General features: G+C 49.3%; 1 protein-coding gene across 2 annotated transcripts in view; it reads left to right on the forward strand.

The window, feature by feature from the left end:
• Positions 1 to 17,845, forward strand: part of LOC142760295 (nuclear RNA export factor 1-like) — a 49,263-nt gene extending 31,418 nt beyond the window's left edge. The window contains exons 14-21 of one of the 2 annotated variants that reach the window (XM_075863414.1): positions 1,532 to 1,639; positions 2,836 to 2,897; positions 3,124 to 3,239; positions 4,492 to 4,534; positions 4,785 to 4,860; positions 12,904 to 13,086; positions 15,816 to 15,876; positions 17,436 to 17,845. In XM_075863414.1, the coding sequence (XP_075719529.1) occupies positions 1,532 to 1,639; positions 2,836 to 2,897; positions 3,124 to 3,239; positions 4,492 to 4,534; positions 4,785 to 4,860; positions 12,904 to 13,086; positions 15,816 to 15,876; positions 17,436 to 17,501 (715 nt within the window). In that variant the 3' untranslated portion in view covers positions 17,502 to 17,845. The remainder of the gene's footprint in view (positions 1 to 1,531; positions 1,640 to 2,835; positions 2,898 to 3,123; positions 3,240 to 4,491; positions 4,535 to 4,784; positions 4,861 to 12,903; positions 13,087 to 15,815; positions 15,877 to 17,435) is intronic. The other variant, XM_075863415.1, reaches the window with a different exon arrangement.
• The last annotated feature ends 3,425 nt before the right edge of the window (positions 17,846 to 21,270 follow it).

The following is a 21,270-nucleotide window of genomic DNA, read 5'->3' on the forward strand; positions in this document are numbered from 1 at the left end:
TGTCGACGCAAAAATAAAAACGTTATAGCTCTTGGAATGCGACGATGGAAAAACGTAAAAAATAGCCTGGTCATTAAGGGGTAAAATAGGCTGGTCATTAAGGGGTTAATCGGTCTTCCTTAAAAGGGTTCTCTTGAATTTCTTCATGAATAAGAGGGATTTCAGTAAGACGGGGTTCACACCCGCGTTAGTCTTTCCGTTGTTGTTCTCCAACAGAGGAACAGAACAATGTAAATACCGGAAGCGCCATTTCCATTGTATGATGGACGATATCGGCGCCTGACGGAACCCTCTGACTTTAATGGGTTCTGTCGGGTTTCTGTCAGGATATCTGTGGTTCTACCGGAAACAATAACGCTATTGTGTCCGGTTTTTTTCGGATGGATCTGTGACGGGAGCTCCTAACTAAGCCTCCAATGCAGGTGTGAACAGGCCCTTACTTGTTTTTTGATTTTTCTTTAAACTCCGCCCTTCCCCTCACTGCCGCTGACCTGAGCGGCGCTACATGTAAACCTTGCCATGGCTCTCCGGTCCGCACACAGGCTCCGCCCCCTGCTCTCACTTTTTGTACAAATTAGCGAATACGCGAACGCTGTGCCGACAGTATGTGACCCGGCCGCAGCGGGGGACACCCTTTCTGTACAATGTATGGCTGTCCTGTACATGAAGGTGAGAGCGTCACAGCATTTGTGGCTTTCTTTGTGATCAGAAGCCGCGACACAGATGTGACCAGAGCCTAACCCTTTCTAAGGCCTGATTTACACGAGCGTGTGCGTTTTTGCGCACGCAAAAAACGCGCCGTTTTGCGTGCCCAAAATGCACTTAACAGCTGCGTGTGTCATCAGTGTATGATGCGCGGCTGCGAGATTTTCTCGCAGCCGCCATCATTATGACACTCCGTTTGGATGTTTGTAAACAGAAAAGCACGTGGTGCTTTTCTGTTTACATTCAGAGTTTGACAGCTGTTGCGCGAATCACGCAGTTCGCACCGAAGTGCTTCCGTGCGACCTGCGTGGTTTTCACGCACCCATTGACTTCAATGGGTGCGTGATGCGCGAAAAACGCTGAAATATAGGACATGTCGTGAGTTTTACGCAGCGCACTCACGCTGCGCAAAACTCACTGACTGTCTGCATGCCCCCATAGACTTGTATAGGTCCGTGCGACCCGCGTGGAAAGCATGCGCGTCGCACGCGCGTATATTACGCTCGTGTAAATGATGCCTAAAGGTGCGTTGTTATGTACGTCACTCCACCAGGAGTCTTCGAGGCCGCTTAGTGTCAGGCCTACTACAATGAAGCTTACCTGTCATGTGACTGGCTAATGTGCCATGCCTCTATGTCCGGGACTCTTGATGGAGTCCTTACATATGACAACCCCTACATCTAAACAGAAGAGGGGGTCTTAGTTTGGTGTTGTGTATTTCCAGTGGACGAGTCTTCCGTACTCTCTGATTGCTCGGATTCTACATGTTTCCAGGGGCTTACGCTGCAGCTTATTGACGTTATTGCTGTATTCCCTCTCCTTCCAGGTTCTTCACACTGTACGATTCTGGGGAACGCAAAGCCCTGCTGCCTCTGTATCACGAGAACTCCTGCTGCTCCTTCAGTTTACCCAACGTCTTCTATCCAAAAATCAGGTGGGTGTTCTGGGTAACTTTTTGGGTGACTATTATGTCACATTTATTTTTGTGTTACATTTTTAAAGAGTATTGTTAATGTTGTCAGAGCAGAATATCCTGAGCACATTGCTGTATCCCTGGCAGGAAGACATTCAGACCGGGGTCACTAGACCAAAGACCTCTATGGTCGGGACATGACCTCCGCTTACATAGGTGGCTACTAGTTAAATGGATTTTCCTGTTTTATGTCAATCAGGCTTATTCATTGTATAATAATAATTTCTGCAACTTTCTAGTAAACATTGTATTACAATTCCTCAGCATTTGTAAGATCTCTGCTTGCAATCAGTGAATGAAAAGATTCTTGTTTACTTTCAGCGAGCTCTGATACACTGTAACGGACTGTGCACCAGTATTAGTTGGACACATTCTATACAGGTTTTTTTTTAGACTCTAGAAGTAAGAAAATATGTTTCCATTCACCGACAGCAAGCGCTGATCTTGAAAATGAAACCGCAAAGTATATTAGAAAGTTGCAGAATATTATATTTTGACTGAGCCCTTCCTGACATTTGACATAATGTTACGTCATAGCCGGCGAAGGAAAGTATACAGCGGGCTCACGTGCTCCGTACTCAGGGGGGGTGTCTGTATATTACAGCCGACTTTTCACTGAAATTCCCGGGATTTGAGAGAACTCGGATCCCGGCCGTTTAACTACTTAGATGCATTGATCAATAGTAACTGTGGCATCTACGCCGTTACAAAGAGGGTGGCGACCCCCTCCACCTGCCCAATGGCTGTCATGGCCGCTCATTCGACGAAAAAATAAAGAAGTTATGTCTCTCAGACTATAGCGGCACAAAACAATTTTTTTTAACGGAGCCCTCGTACCGCTGCATTGAAGGAAAGATTTTTTTTTTTATAGCTTTTTGGAAGGTGGAGAGGGAAAAAATAAAATGCAAAACTAAAGAATGGCTGCGGCGGGAAGGGGTTAAATGTGTTTAGCAGGAATTTAAGTCGATGGCCATTTTACCAGACACCGCGGCGCTTCCGTACGTATGGCTGCGCCTGGCTCCTGCATAAGCTGCAGTTCCAGGCACAGTCACAGGGGGGCGCCAGTGAGTCTTTGGAGATGGATTCTGCTGCTATGATCTCCTCCCGTGTGGTGTATGTGGATCCGCATTGTAACGGAGCTCTGTGTGTTTCTGCAGCTTTGATCAGATTAAAGAATATTGGAAAGAGAACCGGAACCTCCTCCGAGTCAAACGACCACGTATGTGTATACAGATGCCTGTCCTGTTATCCGCTCTCCACTCCCCCGTCATTTAGTATTCGGGCCGGTGGTATATTTGATACTTTATGTTTAATATCTTCCTATTTTACAGTCTGATTTATAATTTTCCTATTTACGGTAAATTATTGGAGGGTGTGGGGGAGGGGTACAGGGGCTGCAATAATGAAACGGTCTTGAAGTCTAACTATTACTATTATATTTGTAGACGTGAGACATCAGCTGATAAAGTATAACCGGTTGCAGGTGGTCGGCTTTCTCTGCAATCTCCCGAAAACGGAGCACGACCTGCCGTCCATGACCCTGGATGTCAGCTTCCAGACGGTAAGTCTCATGTTCGGGCGGCTGGAATGATTTACGATTCTCACCCTGCGATCGTTCAGGCCATTTTGGAAATTTCCACAAGAGATGACTTCTCCGACTACTCTAAGAGGCGCCTGAGTTTGGGTGTGTTCACACCTCGCAGTCAATTTGCGTTTTTTTTATGCCGTGATTTTGTGGAAAATGTGGTAAAAACCGTGCGAGAAGAGCGACGCGAATGTTCACAAGGGTTCGGATTTGCTGCAGAATATTTTGCAACAAATCCGACCCGGATCCGCAGGGAATTACGGGTGGAAATCCGCACCAAATCGTGTTTAATCTGGTGCAGATTTTTGGTCGGCTCGACCACTGCGGAGAACAGCGGACAGGGCGGGAGAAAAAATAAAAGCCTATACTCGCCTCACCTGGCGTTACTGTAGCGACACGTCCTTGCTCAACGTCTGCTCTGTGCAGGCGGCCTCCTGGGATGACATTTTGTTCTATGTGACAGGAGCCGCCTGTAATGGGCTGTAGCGGTCACATGAGACAAGATGCTGCAACCAGAGTGTCGGCAATGCTGTGGCCAGTGATTCCGTTTTCTGTAGGAGTCCCTGACGTCACTTTCTATATACAGGCCATAACGTCAGAGGATTCTCCACTCCCAGAGTCCCTGGCCAGAGCGCTACCGACATTCTGGTTAGGGGACTCTATACTTGAGAGTCCCTGACATCATTATCCATATATGGATTGTGACATCAGGGGCGTCTCCAGTCTGGGAGTCCCTGGGCCAAGCGCTACCTGATGCTTTTCCCGTGAACTCTGACCCTCGGGATGTTGCTACTGACAGATTCCATACAGTGGCGTCCATCACATCTAGACTCTCATGTTAAGAGAAATGTAGACCGCACGGTATACGTTTTTTTTTAGCTGGACTCCTCAGGATGGAGTAGTGTAGTATATATTGTTGTTCCATCCTGCAAAAAATATGTATGCCGATGTCTATCAGCCTGACGGAGGCAAAAGCACGCCATGATGGAGCCGCATGGACACGTTTGTCATGTACGTTGGGAGCGTTCCCGATAAAGGTAGGGCAGAAACGTGATGTGGATCAGGCCTAAGAGACAAATATAGCCGGCAATTATTAAAAAATGTGATGCACTTTAGTGGTGTCTGGAGGAGACCGGAGTGGCCAGCAATATGGCCGCCATCACGGCCCCTTCAGATTATCATCCTCCATTTCTAACCCGTCTCATATATAAACGTCTTCTCTCCTCAGACATCGCTCGTGTGTTTCACCGTTGAAGGAAAATTCAAGGAAGGTGAGTTATTTCCTTCACTCGCTCCGACTATTCAGCGATTTAAAGGGGTTGTACAGAAATACGGAAAACATGGCTGCTCCCATCCAAAAACCCCCGTCCACAGGTTTTGTGTGTGTGGTATCGACTTCCATGGAGCGGAGCTGCAATACCCGCGTGAAATGATATTAGAAAGTCCCCGAAATGTTCCTGATACAATTGATAAGGGGAATGTGTCTGGACAGGGGTTGACTGACGGACTTTCTCCTGACAGTGGACCGGAGCTGCCGCCCGACGCCGTACATCCCCTTCAGAAGAACCTTCATCATTGTCCCGGCCTCAGAAGACAGGTACGAGATCAGACCCGCAAATGTGACCTCGGACTCGCACTTTTATATTTCACATTTCTCTAGTGTTGGGTGACAACCCCTAAGAGCCGCCGTTACGTTGTCCGTAGGGCTCGACTTTCCGCTAACTCTAAATGGCGTAATAATAATCTTTATATGGCGCCAATATATTCTGCAGCACTTTACAATTCAGGGGGTACGTTGTGCAGACCATACCAGACATTTCATATTGACAAAACTAATAATTCAAACAAGAGTGAGGACCCTGATCACAAGAGCTTACAATCTATGAGGAAATCCGGGAGACAAAAGATGTAGAAAGTGCTTGTTGAGTGCAATGGTCCTGACCTCTTTATACACATGCGGTGGTAACATAAAGCTGCAGGAGCCGTCACCTGCCGGTGTCAGTGTATGGCGGACATGAAGTGCAGTGCGGTGCAAGGAGTGTGGGGGGCACTGCTGAATGAGGGGGTCAAGTTCTAATGATTAATAATAGTGGGGCCTGGGAGAGGAGTCCGATTAGCGAATGTTAACATTTAAAACTGTGGATATTGGGAATTAATCTGATTGTCTGGGGTAGGATTCTAATCTAAGGTCGTTGGCAGAACGTAGAGCGCGGGTAGGGTGGTAGACAGAGATGAGGGAGGAGATGGAAGGAGGTGCAGCACTGGGGAGAGCGTCGTGGGTGAGAGGAATAAGTTTGAATTTTATTCTGAAGAGGATGGGCAACCAGTGCAGTGACTGGCACAGGGTAGAGGCGTTGGTGTAGTTGTGTAGTGTCTGGCACAGGGTAGAGGTGTTGGTGTAGCGGTCCAGTGTAGTGACTGGCACAGGGTAGAGGCGTTGGTGTAGCAGTGCAGTGTCTGGCACAGGGTAGAGGTGTTGGTGTAGTGGTCCGGTGTAGTGACTGGCACAGGGTAGAGGTGTTGGTGCAGCGGTCACAGGGTAGAGGTGTTGGTGTAGTGGTCCAGTGTAGTGACTGGCACAGGGTAGAGGTGTTGGTGTAGCGGTCACAGGGTAGAGGTGTTGGTGTAGTGGTCCAGTGTAGTGACTGGCACAGGGTAGAAGTGTTGGTGCAGCAGTCCAGTGTAGAGACTGGCACAGGGTAGAGGTGTTGGTGCAGCAGTCCAGTGTAGTGACTGGCACAGGGTAGAGGTGTTGGTGCAGCAGTCCAGTGTAGTGACTGGCACAGGGTAGAAGTGTTGGTGCAGCAGTCCAGTGTAGAGACTGGCACAGGGTAGAGGTGTTGGTGCAGCAGTCCAGTGTAGTGACTGGTACAGGGTAGAGGTGTTAGTGTAGCGGTCACAGGGTAGAGGTGTTGGTGTAGTTGTCCAGTGTAGTGACTGGCACAGGGTAGAGGTGTTGGTGCAGCAGTCCAGGGTAGTGACTGGCACAGGGTAGAGGTGTTGGTGTAGCAGTCCAGTGTAGTGACTGGCACAGGGTAGAGGTGTTGGTGCAGCAGTCCAGTGTAGTGACTGGCACAGGATAGAGGTGTTGGTGCAGCAGTCCAGTGTAGTGACTGGCACAGGGTAGAGGTGTTGGTGTAGCAGTCCAGTGTAGTGACTGGCACAGGGTAGAGGTGTTGGTGCAGCAGTCCAGTGTAGTGACTGGCACAGGGTAGAGGTGTTGGTGTAGCAGTCCAGTGTAGTGACTGGCACAGGGTAGAGGTGTTGGTGCAGCAGTCCAGGGTAGTGACTGGCACAGGGTAGAGGTGTTGGTGTAGCAGTCCAGTGTAGTGACTGGCACAGGGTAGAGGTGTTGGTGCAGCAGTCCAGTGTAGTGACTGGCACAGGATAGAGGTGTTGGTGCAGCAGTCCAGTGTAGTGACTGGCACAGGGTAGAGGTGTTGGTGTAGCAGTCCAGTGTAGTGACTGGCACAGGGTAGAGGTGTTGGTGCAGCAGTCCAGTGTAGTGACTGGCACAGGGTAGAGGTGTTGGTGTAGCAGTCCAGTGTAGTGACTGGCACAGGATAGAGGTGTTGGTGCAGCAGTCCAGTGTAGTGACTGGCACAGGGTAGAGGTGTTGGTGCAGCAGTCCAGGGTAGTGACTGGCACAGGGTAGAGGTGTTGGTGTAGCAGTCCAGTGTAGTGACTGGCACAGGATAGAGGTGTTGGTGCAGCAGTCCAGTGTAGTGACTGGCACAGGGTAGAGGTGTTGGTGCAGCAGTCCAGTGTAGTGACTGGCACAGGGTAGAGGTGTTGGTGCAGCAGTCCAGTGTAGTGACTGGCACAGGGTAGAGGTGTTGGTGCAGCAGTCCAGTGTAGTGACTGGCACAGGGTAGAGGTGTTGGTGCAGCAGTCCAGTGTAGTGACTGGCACAGGGTAGAGGTGTTGGTGCAGCAGTCCAGTGTAGTGACTGGCACAGGGTAGAGGTGTTGGTGCAGCAGTCCAGTGTAGTGACTGGCACAGGGTAGAGGTGTTGGTGCAGCAGTCCAGTGTAGTGACTGGCACAGGGTAGAGGTGTTGGTGGAGCAGTCCAGTGTAGTGACTGGCACAGGATAGAGGTGTTGGTGCAGCAGTCCAGTGTAGTGACTGGCACAGGGTAGAGGTGTTGGTGCAGCAGTCCAGGGTAGTGACTGGCACAGGGTAGAGGTGTTGGTGTAGCAGTCCAGTGTAGTGACTGGCACAGGGTAGAGGTGTTGGTGCAGCAGTCCAGTGTAGTGACTGGCACAGGGTAGAGGTGTTGGTGCAGCAGTCCAGTGTAGTGACTGGCACAGGGTAGAGGTGTTGGTGCAGCAGTCCAGTGTAGTGACTGGCACAGGGTAGAGGTGTTGGTGCAGCAGTCCAGTGTAGTGACTGGCACAGGGTAGAGGTGTTGGTGCAGCAGTCCAGTGTAGTGACTGGCACAGGGTAGAGGTGTTGGTGCAGCAGTCCAGTGTAGTGACTGGCACAGGGTAGAGGTGTTGGTGCAGCAGTCCAGGGTAGTGACTGGCACAGGGTAGAGGTGTTGGTGCAGCAGTCCAGTGTAGTGACAGGCACAGGGTAGAGGTGTTGGTGCAGCAGTCCAGTGTAGTGACTGGCACAGGGTAGAGGTGTTGGTGCAGCAGTCCAGTGTAGTGACTGGCACAGGGTAGAGGTGTTGGTGCAGCAGTCCAGTGTAGTGACTGGCACAGGGTAGAGGTGTTGGTGCAGCAGTCCAGTGTAGTGACTGGCACAGGGTAGAGGTGTTGGTGCAGCAGTCCAGTGTAGTGACTGGCACAGGGTAGAGGTGTTGGTGCAGCAGTCCAGTGTAGTGACTGGCACAGGATAGAGGTGTTGGTGCAGCAGTCCAGTGTAGTGACTGGCACAGGGTAGAGGTGTTGGTGCAGCAGTCCAGTGTAGTGACTGGCACAGGATAGAGGTGTTGGTGCAGCAGTCCAGTGTAGTGACTGGCACAGGGTAGAAGTGTTGGTGCAGCAGTCCAGTGTAGAGACTGGCACAGGGTAGAGGTGTTGGTGCAGCAGTCCAGTGTAGTGACTGGCACAGGGTAGAGGTGTTGGTGCAGCAGTCCAGTGTAGTGACTGGCACAGGGTAGAAGTGTTGGTGCAGCAGTCCAGTGTAGAGACTGGCACAGGGTAGAGGTGTTGGTGCAGCAGTCCAGTGTAGTGACTGGCACAGGATAGAGGTGTTGGTGCAGCAGTCCAGTGTAGTGACTGGCACAGGGTAGAAGTGTTGGTGCAGCAGTCCAGTGTAGAGACTGGCACAGGGTAGAGGTGTTGGTGCAGCAGTCCAGTGTAGTGACTGGCACAGGGTAGAAGTGTTGGTGCAGCAGTCCAGTGTAGAGACTGGCACAGGGTAGAGGTGTTGGTGCAGCAGTCCAGTGTAGTGACTGGTACAGGGTAGAGGTGTTAGTGTAGCGGTCACAGGGTAGAGGTGTTGGTGTAGTTGTCCAGTGTAGTGACTGGCACAGGGTAGAGGTGTTGGTGCAGCAGTCCAGGGTAGTGACTGGCACAGGGTAGAGGTGTTGGTGTAGCAGTCCAGTGTAGTGACTGGCACAGGGTAGAGGTGTTGGTGTAGCAGTCCAGTGTAGTGACTGGCACAGGGTAGAGGTGTTGGTGCAGCAGTCCAGTGTAGTGACTGGCACAGGATAGAGGTGTTGGTGCAGCAGTCCAGTGTAGTGACTGGCACAGGGTAGAGGTGTTGGTGTAGCAGTCCAGTGTAGTGACTGGCACAGGGTAGAGGTGTTGGTGCAGCAGTCCAGTGTAGTGACTGGCACAGGGTAGAGGTGTTGGTGTAGCAGTCCAGTGTAGTGACTGGCACAGGGTAGAGGTGTTGGTGCAGCAGTCCAGTGTAGTGACTGGCACAGGATAGAGGTGTTGGTGCAGCAGTCCAGTGTAGTGACTGGCACAGGGTAGAGGTGTTGGTGTAGCAGTCCAGTGTAGTGACTGGCACAGGGTAGAGGTGTTGGTGCAGCAGTCCAGTGTAGTGACTGGCACAGGGTAGAGGTGTTGGTGTAGCAGTCCAGTGTAGTGACTGGCACAGGATAGAGGTGTTGGTGCAGCAGTCCAGTGTAGTGACTGGCACAGGATAGAGGTGTTGGTGCAGCAGTCCAGTGTAGTGACTGGCACAGGGTAGAGGTGTTGGTGCAGCAGTCCAGGGTAGTGACTGGCACAGGGTAGAGGTGTTGGTGTAGCAGTCCAGTGTAGTGACTGGCACAGGATAGAGGTGTTGGTGCAGCAGTCCAGTGTAGTGACTGGCACAGGGTAGAGGTGTTGGTGCAGCAGTCCAGTGTAGTGACTGGCACAGGGTAGAGGTGTTGGTGCAGCAGTCCAGTGTAGTGACTGGCACAGGGTAGAGGTGTTGGTGCAGCAGTCCAGTGTAGTGACTGGCACAGGGTAGAGGTGTTGGTGCAGCAGTCCAGTGTAGTGACTGGCACAGGGTAGAGGTGTTGGTGCAGCAGTCCAGTGTAGTGACTGGCACAGGGTAGAGGTGTTGGTGCAGCAGTCCAGTGTAGTGACTGGCACAGGGTAGAGGTGTTGGTGCAGCAGTCCAGTGTAGTGACTGGCACAGGGTAGAGGTGTTGGTGCAGCAGTCCAGGGTAGTGACTGGCACAGGGTAGAGGTGTTGGTGCAGCAGTCCAGTGTAGTGACTGGCACAGGGTAGAGGTGTTGGTGCAGCAGTCCAGTGTAGTGACTGGCACAGGGTAGAGGTGTTGGTGCAGCAGTCCAGTGTAGTGACTGGCACAGGGTAGAGGTGTTGGTGCAGCAGTCCAGTGTAGTGACTGGCACAGGGTAGAGGTGTTGGTGCAGCAGTCCAGTGTAGTGACTGGCACAGGGTAGAGGTGTTGGTGCAGCAGTCCAGTGTAGTGACTGGCACAGGGTAGAGGTGTTGGTGCAGCAGTCCAGTGTAGTGACTGGCACAGGATAGAGGTGTTGGTGCAGCAGTCCAGTGTAGTGACTGGCACAGGGTAGAGGTGTTGGTGCAGCAGTCCAGTGTAGTGACTGGCACAGGATAGAGGTGTTGGTGCAGCAGTCCAGTGTAGTGACTGGCACAGGGTAGAGGTGTTGGTGCAGCAGTCCAGGGTAGTGACTGGCACAGGGTAGAGGTGTTGGTGCAGCAGTCCAGTGTAGTGACTGGCACAGGGTAGAGGTGTTGGTGCAGCAGTCCAGTGTAGTGACTGGCACAGGGTAGAGGTGTTGGTGCAGCAGTCCAGTGTAGTGACTGGCACAGGGTAGAGGTGTTGGTGCAGCAGTCCAGTGTAGTGACTGGCACAGGGTAGAGGTGTTGGTGCAGCAGTCCAGTGTAGTGACTGGCACAGGGTAGAGGTGTTGGTGCAGCAGTCCAGTGTAGTGACTGGCACAGGGTAGAGGTGTTGGTGCAGCAGTCCAGTGTAGTGACTGGCACAGGGTAGAGGTGTTGGTGCAGCAGTCCAGTGTAGTGACTGGCACAGGGTAGAGGTGTTGGTGCAGCAGTCCAGTGTAGTGACTGGCACAGGGTAGAGGTGTTGGTGCAGCAGTCCAGTGTAGTGACTGGCACAGGGTAGAGGTGTTGGTGCAGCAGTCCAGTGTAGTGACTGGCACAGGGTAGAGGTGTTGGTGCAGCAGTCCAGTGTAGTGACTGGCACAGGGTAGAGGTGTTGGTGTAGCGGTCACAGGGTAGAGTTGTTGGTGTAGTTCAGTGTAGTGTCTGGTACGGGGTAGCGGCATTGATGTAGCGGTTGGTCAGAAAGATCTGGATACACACGGCTTATACATCTTCAGAGTTACATTCCGCTCCCTGTCCATGGAAAGATAATAAACTGCTGTATATCGGTCTAAAGAAATAAATAGGTTTTCCATCCACTTCTCAGACGTCTCTCACCTTTATACCCGGATGTTGCTCCGTCTGTAACTGTTCAGAATCTCTGCACTCGCCGAAAAACCAAGAGAACCAGAACTTGTCACTGAGGGATAATATTACACAGAGCGGAGGCAGAGAGACTGTATAAGGGAGTGGGGGGGGGGGGCTGCCTGCACACACATGTATACTATATACTCCTAGTTTTATACTGTGTGGCACCAGAGCCTTGTGGGCAGCACTGCTGGGGGTACGGGGGGGAGCAGGTGATTGGTCACAGTATGGAGACTGCCAGAACATGAGGTTCTCACCTGGACACTGATCAGGACCCTCTGCTAGTTCATTAGAAGCAGGCACGGGATTGTGGGCTGGGGGTGCAGTGCTCCTGAGCGTGGGAGAACCCTGTGGAGCTGAGCTCAGGAAATCCAGAATTAGAGATGGAGCCTATGGAAGAGGAAAACTACTTAAAGGGGTTTTCCACTTTCTGGCCATCGGATAGGTCATCAGTATATGATCGGTACGTGTCCGACACCCGGACTCCACACCACTCCGGGCGCCGGACGATGTTGCCGGAAGCAGATGGGCTCCCTTCAACAAATATCGGCCGAGCTGCAGTACTGCAATATTCAAGTGAATAGGAGCAGAGCTGCAGTTCCGCCGAACGGCCACTATGCTGTGGTCGGAGCCATCTGCTTCCGGCTCCAACTACTGCAACCCGTTCCAAACATCCGGTGCACGTCGACCTCTAAAGTTGCGGATCGGTGCAGGGTCCGGATGTCGGTCACGCACCGATCATATACTGATGACCTATTCGGTGGCTAGGTCATCAATTCTTGAGAAAGTGGGCAACCCCTTTTAAAAATGCATCATACAGGGGGGGGGGGGGCATTGTGGTCAGGAATACTTGTACTTCTCATGTACTCACCCGATGGCTTAGGCTGTGTTCACATTATGTTAGAGCCCTACGTTCGGCTTATCCCCATGGAAAGCTCCCGATGCATAGACCAAATGTTTCCATAGGCCCCATCACAAGTGTCCTGATGGCATACGCTGGGCCGGTATATACTGGTATTACCCGTACCCCTCTGTGTAGAAGGTGCAGCAGACTCCGCTATTCCATACAGAAAAAAAAAACGTGTGCCGACTCATACCGGCCCGGAGCATGCCGAAAGGGAACGCTCTTGGTGTAGGCTGGGGGCATCGGACCCTGTGGAGCATTCTCGGCGGGTACGTCTAATGCATTAAAATAATGAGGTGTGAACAGCGTCTTAATGCTTCTGCAGACGGGAGATGTATGGAAATTGCTTTCTGATGCAACGCGCAACTGTTGAGCTTACTGACAACATGCTAAAGAAATTATAATCCTAAAATAACTTTCTAATATACTTTGTTTCCATTCCGTACCATTTTCATGATCCCTGTGTGCTGTCAGTGAATAGAAACATTCCTGTTTGCATACAGAGGCTGAAAATCTGTACAGACCTAATACTTCTCACAGCTGAGGGTTTGCTGCAATTGTATCCAGTCTAGACAATCCTCTTTAATATCAGCAACACAAATTTCTCTGCTGTCCTGATCGTTTGTTACAATGTATCAGTGCAGGTAAAATGTATCAACCTTGAGGCCAGGCTGTTAAGCTCACAGAGGATGATCTAGATTGGATACAATTTTGACAAATACAAGTCTGTACAGGTCTCCAGCTTCTGGGTATCAATGAGAATATTGACATTCACTGACAGCAAGCAGACATTTTTTAAATAGTAAGGAAAATTTTATTTTTTATTTTTTTTAGCGCTCAGATCTTAAATGATCAGATGGTAATCGTCAATTCATACATCGGCCGGCAAGAAACGTCCCCACGTGTATCTCCTCAGCCAATCCTGGCGATCTGTGAACAAACCCCTCCCCCTGCCGCGAGTGACGCCGTCTGTTCGTTCTCGAAATACTCAGGGATGAAACTCAACTGGGCTCTCAAGTGAGTGTGGGGGATTCTGTTACCAGATCACCTGTATGATCCACCCTGGAGGAGTATCATTGGGCACCATGGATAATGGGCAAAGGTCTGGAGTCTCCGCAAAATCCAAGCTGTACAGCATTAGGAAAAAAAAAAAAAGGCTGCCTTCCAGAAACTGCGCCACACCTGTCCACAGGTTGTGTGGGGTATTACAGCTCAATCCCACTAACGTGAAATCCTGCACGTCCCCTTTAAGAACAACTCCAGCCTAAGCCTGATCTTATGGCTTCACTGCTGTCCAGTTTAGGATGTTGCTGAAAGGGATTCTCCACCTAAATAAACTCTTACTAAAATACGGTTACTTTGTCCGTAATAGAGAGAGAAATATGTGATTGAGGGTCTTACTAATCCTTATTCTCTTTATACCCCAGTAGTTGGGACACGCGGCCTGACCGCCCCATATATAAGATTGCAGCTGTTAGTTCAGTCCTATGTAAATAAAGCTGAGCAAAAGTCCTGCAACTTTCTAATATACTTTGTTTCTATTCCTCATCTTTTTAACCCCTTAATGACCAGCCTATTTTGGACCTTAATGACCAGGCCATTTTTGACGTTTTTCCATCGTCGCATTCCAAGAGCTATAACGTTTTTATTTTTGCGTCGACACAGCTGTATAAGGTCTTGTTTTTTGCGGGACAAGTTGTATTTTTTTAATAGCACCATTTTGGGGGACATTATTTATTGATTAACTTTTATTTGGTGGGAAATAGAAAAAAAACCTGAAATTTCGCCACTCTTTTTCGCGTCTTAAATCTATGCCGTTTACCGTGTGATATAAATAACACAATAACTTTATTCAGCGGGTTGTTACGATTGCAACGATGCCAAATTTGTATAGTTTTTGTATGTTTTACTTCTTTTACACAGTGAAAACACTTTTTTTTCAAAATTATTTGTTTTTGTGTCTCCATATTTGAAGAGCCGTAACGTTTTTATTTTTCCGCCGATGCGGTCGTATGAGGGCTTTTTTTTTTGCGGGAAGACTTGTCGTTTTTATTGGTACCATTTTTGAGTAGATGCGACTTTTTGATCACTTTTTTATCAAATTTTTTTAAAGTCAGGATTCACAGAAAACAGCAATTTTTCTATAGTTTTTTATTACATTTTTTACGGCGTTCACCGTGCGGGTTAAATAACGTAACAGCTTTATAGTCGGGGTCGTTACGGACGCGGCGATACCAAATATATGTAACTTTTTAACTTTATTTAGTTTTTTTAATAGTAAAGGAGTCTGTAAGGGGAAAAGCTGGGTTTTTCATTTTTTTTTTAAATTAACTTTATTAAACTTTTCTTTCACTTTTTTACTAGTCCCACTAGAGGACTTTAATATGCGATTCTGCGATCGCATTTATAATACACTGCAATACTTCTGTATTGCAGTGTATTACTGCCTGTCCGTTTAACACGGACAGGCATCTGCTAGACCTCTGGCATGATCTAGCAGGCATTCACTCCAGGCAGCCTGGGGGCCTTTATTAGACCCCCGGCTGCCATGGGAGACACAGACACTCGGCGATCGTATCGCCGGGTGTCAGTGAGATGAGAGGGAGCTCCGTCCCTCTCTCCAAAACCACTCAGATGCGGCGCTCGCTATTGTGCACCGCATCTGAGGGGTTAAACATGTGAGATCGATACTAATATCGATATCACCCGGCAGAGCAGGGACGCTCCCAGCCCTCAGCTGCCTCTGGCAGCCGAGAGCAGGGAGATTTGACAGCTCCCTGCTCTGTTTACTTATTCCGATGCCGCGACGTAAGAAGTCTATGGGCCGGTCACTAACGGGTTAAAAAACCCTGCTTGCTGTCAGCAAATGGGAACATTCCTAATTTATAGTCGGAGGCTTAAAACCTGTACAGACCTAATACTTCTCACAGCTGAGGGTTTGGTCGTGTTTCGCTCCTATGAGAACCAGTGCAGCATCGTACATTGTAATAGATAATACAGCCGCTATCAGCACCACTAGCGCTCATCAATTCAGTTTCCCAGCACGGCTCAGTGCCTGATGAAGGTCACCTAGACCGAAACGTCGCACTCTGCCACTGGCATTAAAAACAAAAATAAAATAAAAAATACCTTTTGTTTCAAAATTGGTGTGCCGGATACTCTTTTATATAGATAATACATTAGTTCAGGCTGCGGGTTGTCTAATAAAAGTACAAGTACAGCCATAGAGGTCAATGATAAAATTCTAGCTGTCTACAGCTGCCACTAGGGGGAGTTCACTGCATACAGATTTATTATTGTGTTCAATGGGAGCTGTATAAATAGCTGTGCAAGGAGCTCCCCCTAGTGGAGGCTGAATTTGATCATTTATTGGAGTATACACTTTTTTTGGAGTATCAATAAGAAACCTGGGGTCCCGCGTCCCCCCTATACCGGAGAAGCGGGACAGTAGGATATGCAGCAGTCATTACAGTCACCTCCACCTACGGATATGCCTTAAATGTTTCTCCTTTAAGACACTAACAAAATAAAAAGTCAAACCCTATGAATTTTGGAGGTGTGGCCTAAATGTCATGGGGGTGTGGCTAGTTTAGAGCCGGCGAGAGCAGTTTCTTGTGGCCCCTGGATATGTTAGTAACTATGTAAGGTCAGAGGTTCAGGCCGGCTGTACATCATGTGTTTGGTGGTTTGGATAGAAAGCTGGAAGTGTTGTCATGGGATCACCAGGATCGCTCTTTTCTGCACAGGTGTCTTCAGGACAACAACTGGGACGTACAGCAAGCCAAGGAAACGTTTCTTCTCCTGAAGGTAAATGACTTTACTACTGGAACCTGCGGCGGGTCTGAAGGTCTGATAACAATGAACGTTTCCATGTGTGGGGGAGGGGTTCCTCTGATCAGTGGCGCTCTCTGAACCAAAGCACATTACGGCTCAGTTTACACGTTGCGTAAATGCGGTTTTTCCGCAACAGAATATCCGCAGCAAATACAGTAGCCGCAAAGTGGATGAGATGAGACAAATCTCCTCCACACGAATCAATTGTATTTGCGTAATCACTGCTTATTTGTTCCAGGATTTCCCTGTTAAAATCAATGGGGAGGTAAAACCAATAGCAGATATTTGTTGCGTTTTTTTGCGGCAGGTTCGCAGCGATGCCAACGCAAAAAACGCAACACGGAAAGAAAAAAGATCTTATACTTACCCAGAAGTCTGTGTTTCTTCCTCCAGGCTGGCCTCCTGGGATAACGTTTCATCCCATGTGACCGCTGCAGCCAATCACAGGCTAGCAGATCGCTAAGTGCTGCAGTTTTCCGCAGTGGACACTCCGGGCGAAAAACTGCACCAGAGTTTGCGGTTTTTCACCCAGAATCCCCTGCGGTGCACAGGGTGGAGACGCTGCGCGTGAACTCGGCCTAAAGTAGAATTTTTACTGGAGTTCATTACTGTCTACCGTTAAATTGGACATGTAATATATCAAAACTAAGCTGATTAGGTCAGGGCTAGCGTTATGGCGGCAATTCCTGACAGGTGGAGCGCTACTTTAATTTTTTTTTTAAGCATTATGATGACCCTCAAAGATGAGAAAAGTCCCATTGTGTGACTTTATTAATTTTATTACTATATTGTTTTTTTTTACACCACTGTATCCGGGGCTGTTACAAGGAAAATCCTCCATGTTATAGTGACAATTGTCGCTCCTGGGTTATGTTCACACGTCTTATTTTCAGCCGTTTTTGGGCCGTAAACACGGAAGCTGAACGCCTCCCCGTTGATTTTAATGGAAAAAAACGGCATTTAGTTCCGACGGGGCGTGTTTTACGCGGCCGTTTGAAAAAAACACGCAATAAAACGCCCTGTAAAAAAGTGCATGTCATTTCTTGAGCCGTTTCTCATTGTGTCAATAGAAAAACCGCTCGAAAAACGGCTGCAAAAAAAGTGTGGTTTCAAAAACGGCTGAAAATCAGAGGTTGTTTTCCCTTGAAAATCGCTCCGTATTTTACGTGTGTGTGAACTTACCCTTAGGAGGCGTTCACACACATTCCAAAGAACGCACCAGAAATGCAAATTGTGGCAAAGACGCATGCGTTTTTTCGCTGCTACTGGGATTCCGGCGATGACGTGATCACTGGGACCAGTAGAGACGGCGGTACTGCCGCCGCCGCCGCCTCCTCTATTTCATACATAGATCACTGATCGCTGTCTATGTGACCACCGTAAAAACTGCTCGTCTTCTCTTCAGGCTCGCCGGCTGTCAGTGACTCTGTCTCTTTAAAAAAAATAAAAATGTATAACTAGTTTTTTATATAGTGACCTTTTTTTGTATTTTTATTTTATTTTTTTAATTATTTTTTGTGTTCCCTCTCCAGAGCCAAGGTGCTATTCCCGAGGAGGCCTTTGATGCGGAGGGGCTGCCGGCTGACATGTCTGGATAACTCATTTCCGGGGCGACTTTCCCTCTGACCAGAGTTTTGTTTACATGGAGGAGATTCCTAAGTTAATTTATTATTATTCTCTTCCTGGAGCAGAGACTTCAGCGTACGTCTTTGTCTCTTATGTGTTGTGTCTCTTTAAGGCACCGTTCTGCCGGCCGTGGCGCAGCCGCAGTTCAGCGTGTGCGTTACGGCCGTCTGCATTGCACCGTTCTGTTGAGCTCCTCTGTGAGAAGTTTTGCGTTTTGTATGGAGATAATACTGTCCAGTGTACTACAGGGTTTTAAGACTTCAGCGTCAACGTTCACTTTTGTATTATGATATCCAATAAAAGAAGCGTTCTGTCACTGGAGCCCATGCTCTGTCACTGGAGCCCATGCTCTGTCACTGGAGCCCATGCTCTGTCACTGGAGCCCATGTTCTGTCACTGGAGCCCATGCTCTGTCACTGGAGCCCATGCTCTGTCACTGGAGCCCATGCTCTGTCACTGGAGCCCATGCTCTGTCACTGGAGCCCATGCTCTGTCACTGGAGCCCATGCTCTGTCACTGGAGCCCATGTTCTGTCACTGGAGCCCATGTTCTGTCACTGGAGCCCATGTTCTGTCACTGGAGCCCATGCTCTGTCACTGGAGCCCATGCTCTGTCACTGGAGCCCATGCTCTGTCACTGGAGCCCATGCTGTGTCACTGGAGCCCATGCTGTGTCACTGGAGCCCATGTTCTGTCACTGGAGCCCATGTTCTGTCACTGGAGCCCATGCTCTGTCACTGGAGCCCATGCTCTGTCACTGGAGCCCATGCTCTGTCACTGGAGCCCATGCTCTGTCACTGGAGCCCATGCTCTGTCACTGGAGCCCATGCTCTGTCACTGGAGCCCATGCTCTGTCACTGGAGCCCATGTTCTGTCACTGGAGCCCATGTTCTGTCACTGGAGCCCATGTTCTGTCACTGGAGCCCATGCTCTGTCACTGGAGCCCATGCTCTGTCACTGGAGCCCATGCTCTGTCACTGGAGCCCATGCTGTGTCACTGGAGCCCATGCTGTGTCACTGGAGCCCATGCTGTGTCACTGGAGCCCATGCTGTGTCACTGGAGCCCATGCTCTGTCACTGGAGCCCATGTTCTGTCACTGGAGCCCATGTTCTGTCACTGGAGCCCATGTTCTGTCACTGGAGCCCATGCTCTGTCACTGGAGCCCATGCTCTGTCACTGGAGCCCATGCTCTGTCACTGGAGCCCATGCTGTGTCACTGGAGCCCATGCTGTGTCACTGGAGCCCATGTTCTGTCACTGGAGCCCATGTTCTGTCACTGGAGCCCATGCTCTGTCACTGGAGCCCATGCTCTGTCACTGGAGCCCATGCTCTGTCACTGGAGCCCATGCTCTGTCACTGGAGCCCATGCTCTGTCACTGGAGCCCATGCTCTGTCACTGGAGCCCATGTTCTGTCACTGGAGCCCATGTTCTGTCACTGGAGCCCATGTTCTGTCACTGGAGCCCATGCTCTGTCACTGGAGCCCATGCTCTGTCACTGGAGCCCATGCTCTGTCACTGGAGCCCATGCTGTGTCACTGGAGCCCATGCTGTGTCACTGGAGCCCATGCTGTGTCACTGGAGCCCATGCTGTGTCACTGGAGCCCATGCTGTGTCACTGGAGCCCATGTTGTGTCACTGGAGCCCATGCTGTGTCACTGGAGCCCATGCTCTGTCACTGGAGCCCATGCTGTGTCACTGGAGCCCATGCTGTGTCACTGGAGCCCATGCTGTGTCACTGGAGCCCATGCTGTGTCACTGGAGCCCATGCTGTGTCACTGGAGCCCATGTTCTGTCACTGGAGCCCATGTTCTGTCACTGGAGCCCATGCTCTGTCACTGGAGCCCATGCGCTGTCACTGGAGCCCATGCTCTGTCACTGGAGCCCATGCTCTGTCACTGGAGCCCATGCTCTGTCACTGGAGCCCATGCTCTGTCACTGGAGCCCATGCTCTGTCACTGGAGCCCATGTTCTGTCACTGGAGCCCTGTTCTGTGGTACCGCCGCGTCCAGAAGGCGATCACATTACTACTGCGTCTAAAAAAAAAAACACCCTGGGCAAACCTAAGACACTTATGCCTGGTCCACGGCCTGAGGGGGCGGGGCATGACACTGAAATTCTCGTGTCATGCCCCGCCCAGACAATGAACTTTGCCTGGAGAGTGAATGAGTAGAGCGCCGGTCACACTTGTGCGCATGCGTGACCGGCGTTCCATTAATTTCTGTGGAGCTGCCAGACGTAGACCCCGGAAGTCCCAAGTTGGTGGAGCATTTCGGGGACTTTTGGTTCCCTGCCCGGACCCCCAATGATCACACATGTATCCACTGCGGATAGGAGATACGTGTGTTTTGTGGAACGGTTTAAAAACGCTGCAACTGCATAGAGTTTGCATTTAAAGAGTTCCTCCACCTAATTAATTAGAAAAATCTGTCCTGCTCTATCTCAGCCTGTTATCAATGTGATCGCTGCCTGTTACTTCCCGGCCTCCGGGGGCAGCGCAGATTTTCTTCTTAGGGTATATTTGCATTTTGCTGTCATATTTGACTGCAGCAATAATCCAGGATTCGACCAAACTGTGTGACTATAAGTTACAATGTGTATTGTGAACAATATGCAACAAATGTATTAATACAATGAGTCCCAGTCAGCAGTGTTAAGGAACTGTGACCAATGCTCTAAAATCTTAACAAATCTATCACATTTACCAGCAGATATTCACCTCGTTTTCTCGCCTGAAACATTTTTTATTTTTTTTAAATCTAAATAGATCCAAAATTCTGATCTGATTTAATTTCTTAATATATCTTCATGTTTTTCTCACACAGAGCTTCAAATCCCCTGCTTAGTCATAAGTTAAAAATTCTGTCTGCCTGCAGCCACCACTAGGGGGAGCTCACTTCATACCATTATACAGGGTGGGCCATTTATATGGATACACCTAAATAAAATGGGAATGGTTGGTGATATTAACTTCCTGTTTGTGGCACATTAGTATATGGGAGGGGGGAAACTTTTCAAGCTGGGTGTTGACCATGGTGGCCATTTTGAAGTCGGCCATTTTGTATCCAACTTTAGTTTTTTCAATGGGAAGAGGGTCATGTGACACATCAAACTTATCGAGAATTTCACAAGAAAAACAATGGTGTGCTTGGTTTTAACGTTACTTTATTCTTTCATGAGTTATTTATGTCATTATGGGTGTCAGGTCCGAGCATTCCTAGATGAACAGTTTCCTGGAAAGTGGATTGGTCGTCGTGGGCCAGTTGAATGGCCCCCTAGGTCTCCCGATCTGACCCCCTTAGACTTTTATCTTTGGGGTCATCTGAAGGCAATTGTCTATGCTGTGAAGATACGAATTGTGCAGCAACTGAAACTACGGATACTGGAAGCCTGTGCTAGCATTTCTTCTGCGGTGTTGCTATCAGTGTGTGAAGAGTGGGAGAAGAGGGTTGCATTGACAATCCAACACAATGGGCAGCACTTTGAACACATTTTATAAGTGGTCAGAAACTTGTAAATAACTCATGAAAGAATAAAGTAACGTTAAAACCAAGCACACCATTGTTTTTCTTGTGAAATTCTCGATAAGTTTGATGTGTCACATGACCCTCTTCCCATTGAAAAAACTAAAGTTGGATACAAAATGGCCGACTTCAAAACGGCCGCCATGGTCAACACCCAGCTTGAAAAGTTTCCCCCCTCCCATATACTAATGTGCCACAAACAGGAAGTTAATATCACCA

This window comes from Rhinoderma darwinii, chromosome 4 (assembly GCF_050947455.1).
Source record: "Rhinoderma darwinii isolate aRhiDar2 chromosome 4, aRhiDar2.hap1, whole genome shotgun sequence".
In the NCBI taxonomy this organism is placed as follows: domain Eukaryota; kingdom Metazoa; phylum Chordata; class Amphibia; order Anura; family Rhinodermatidae; genus Rhinoderma; species Rhinoderma darwinii.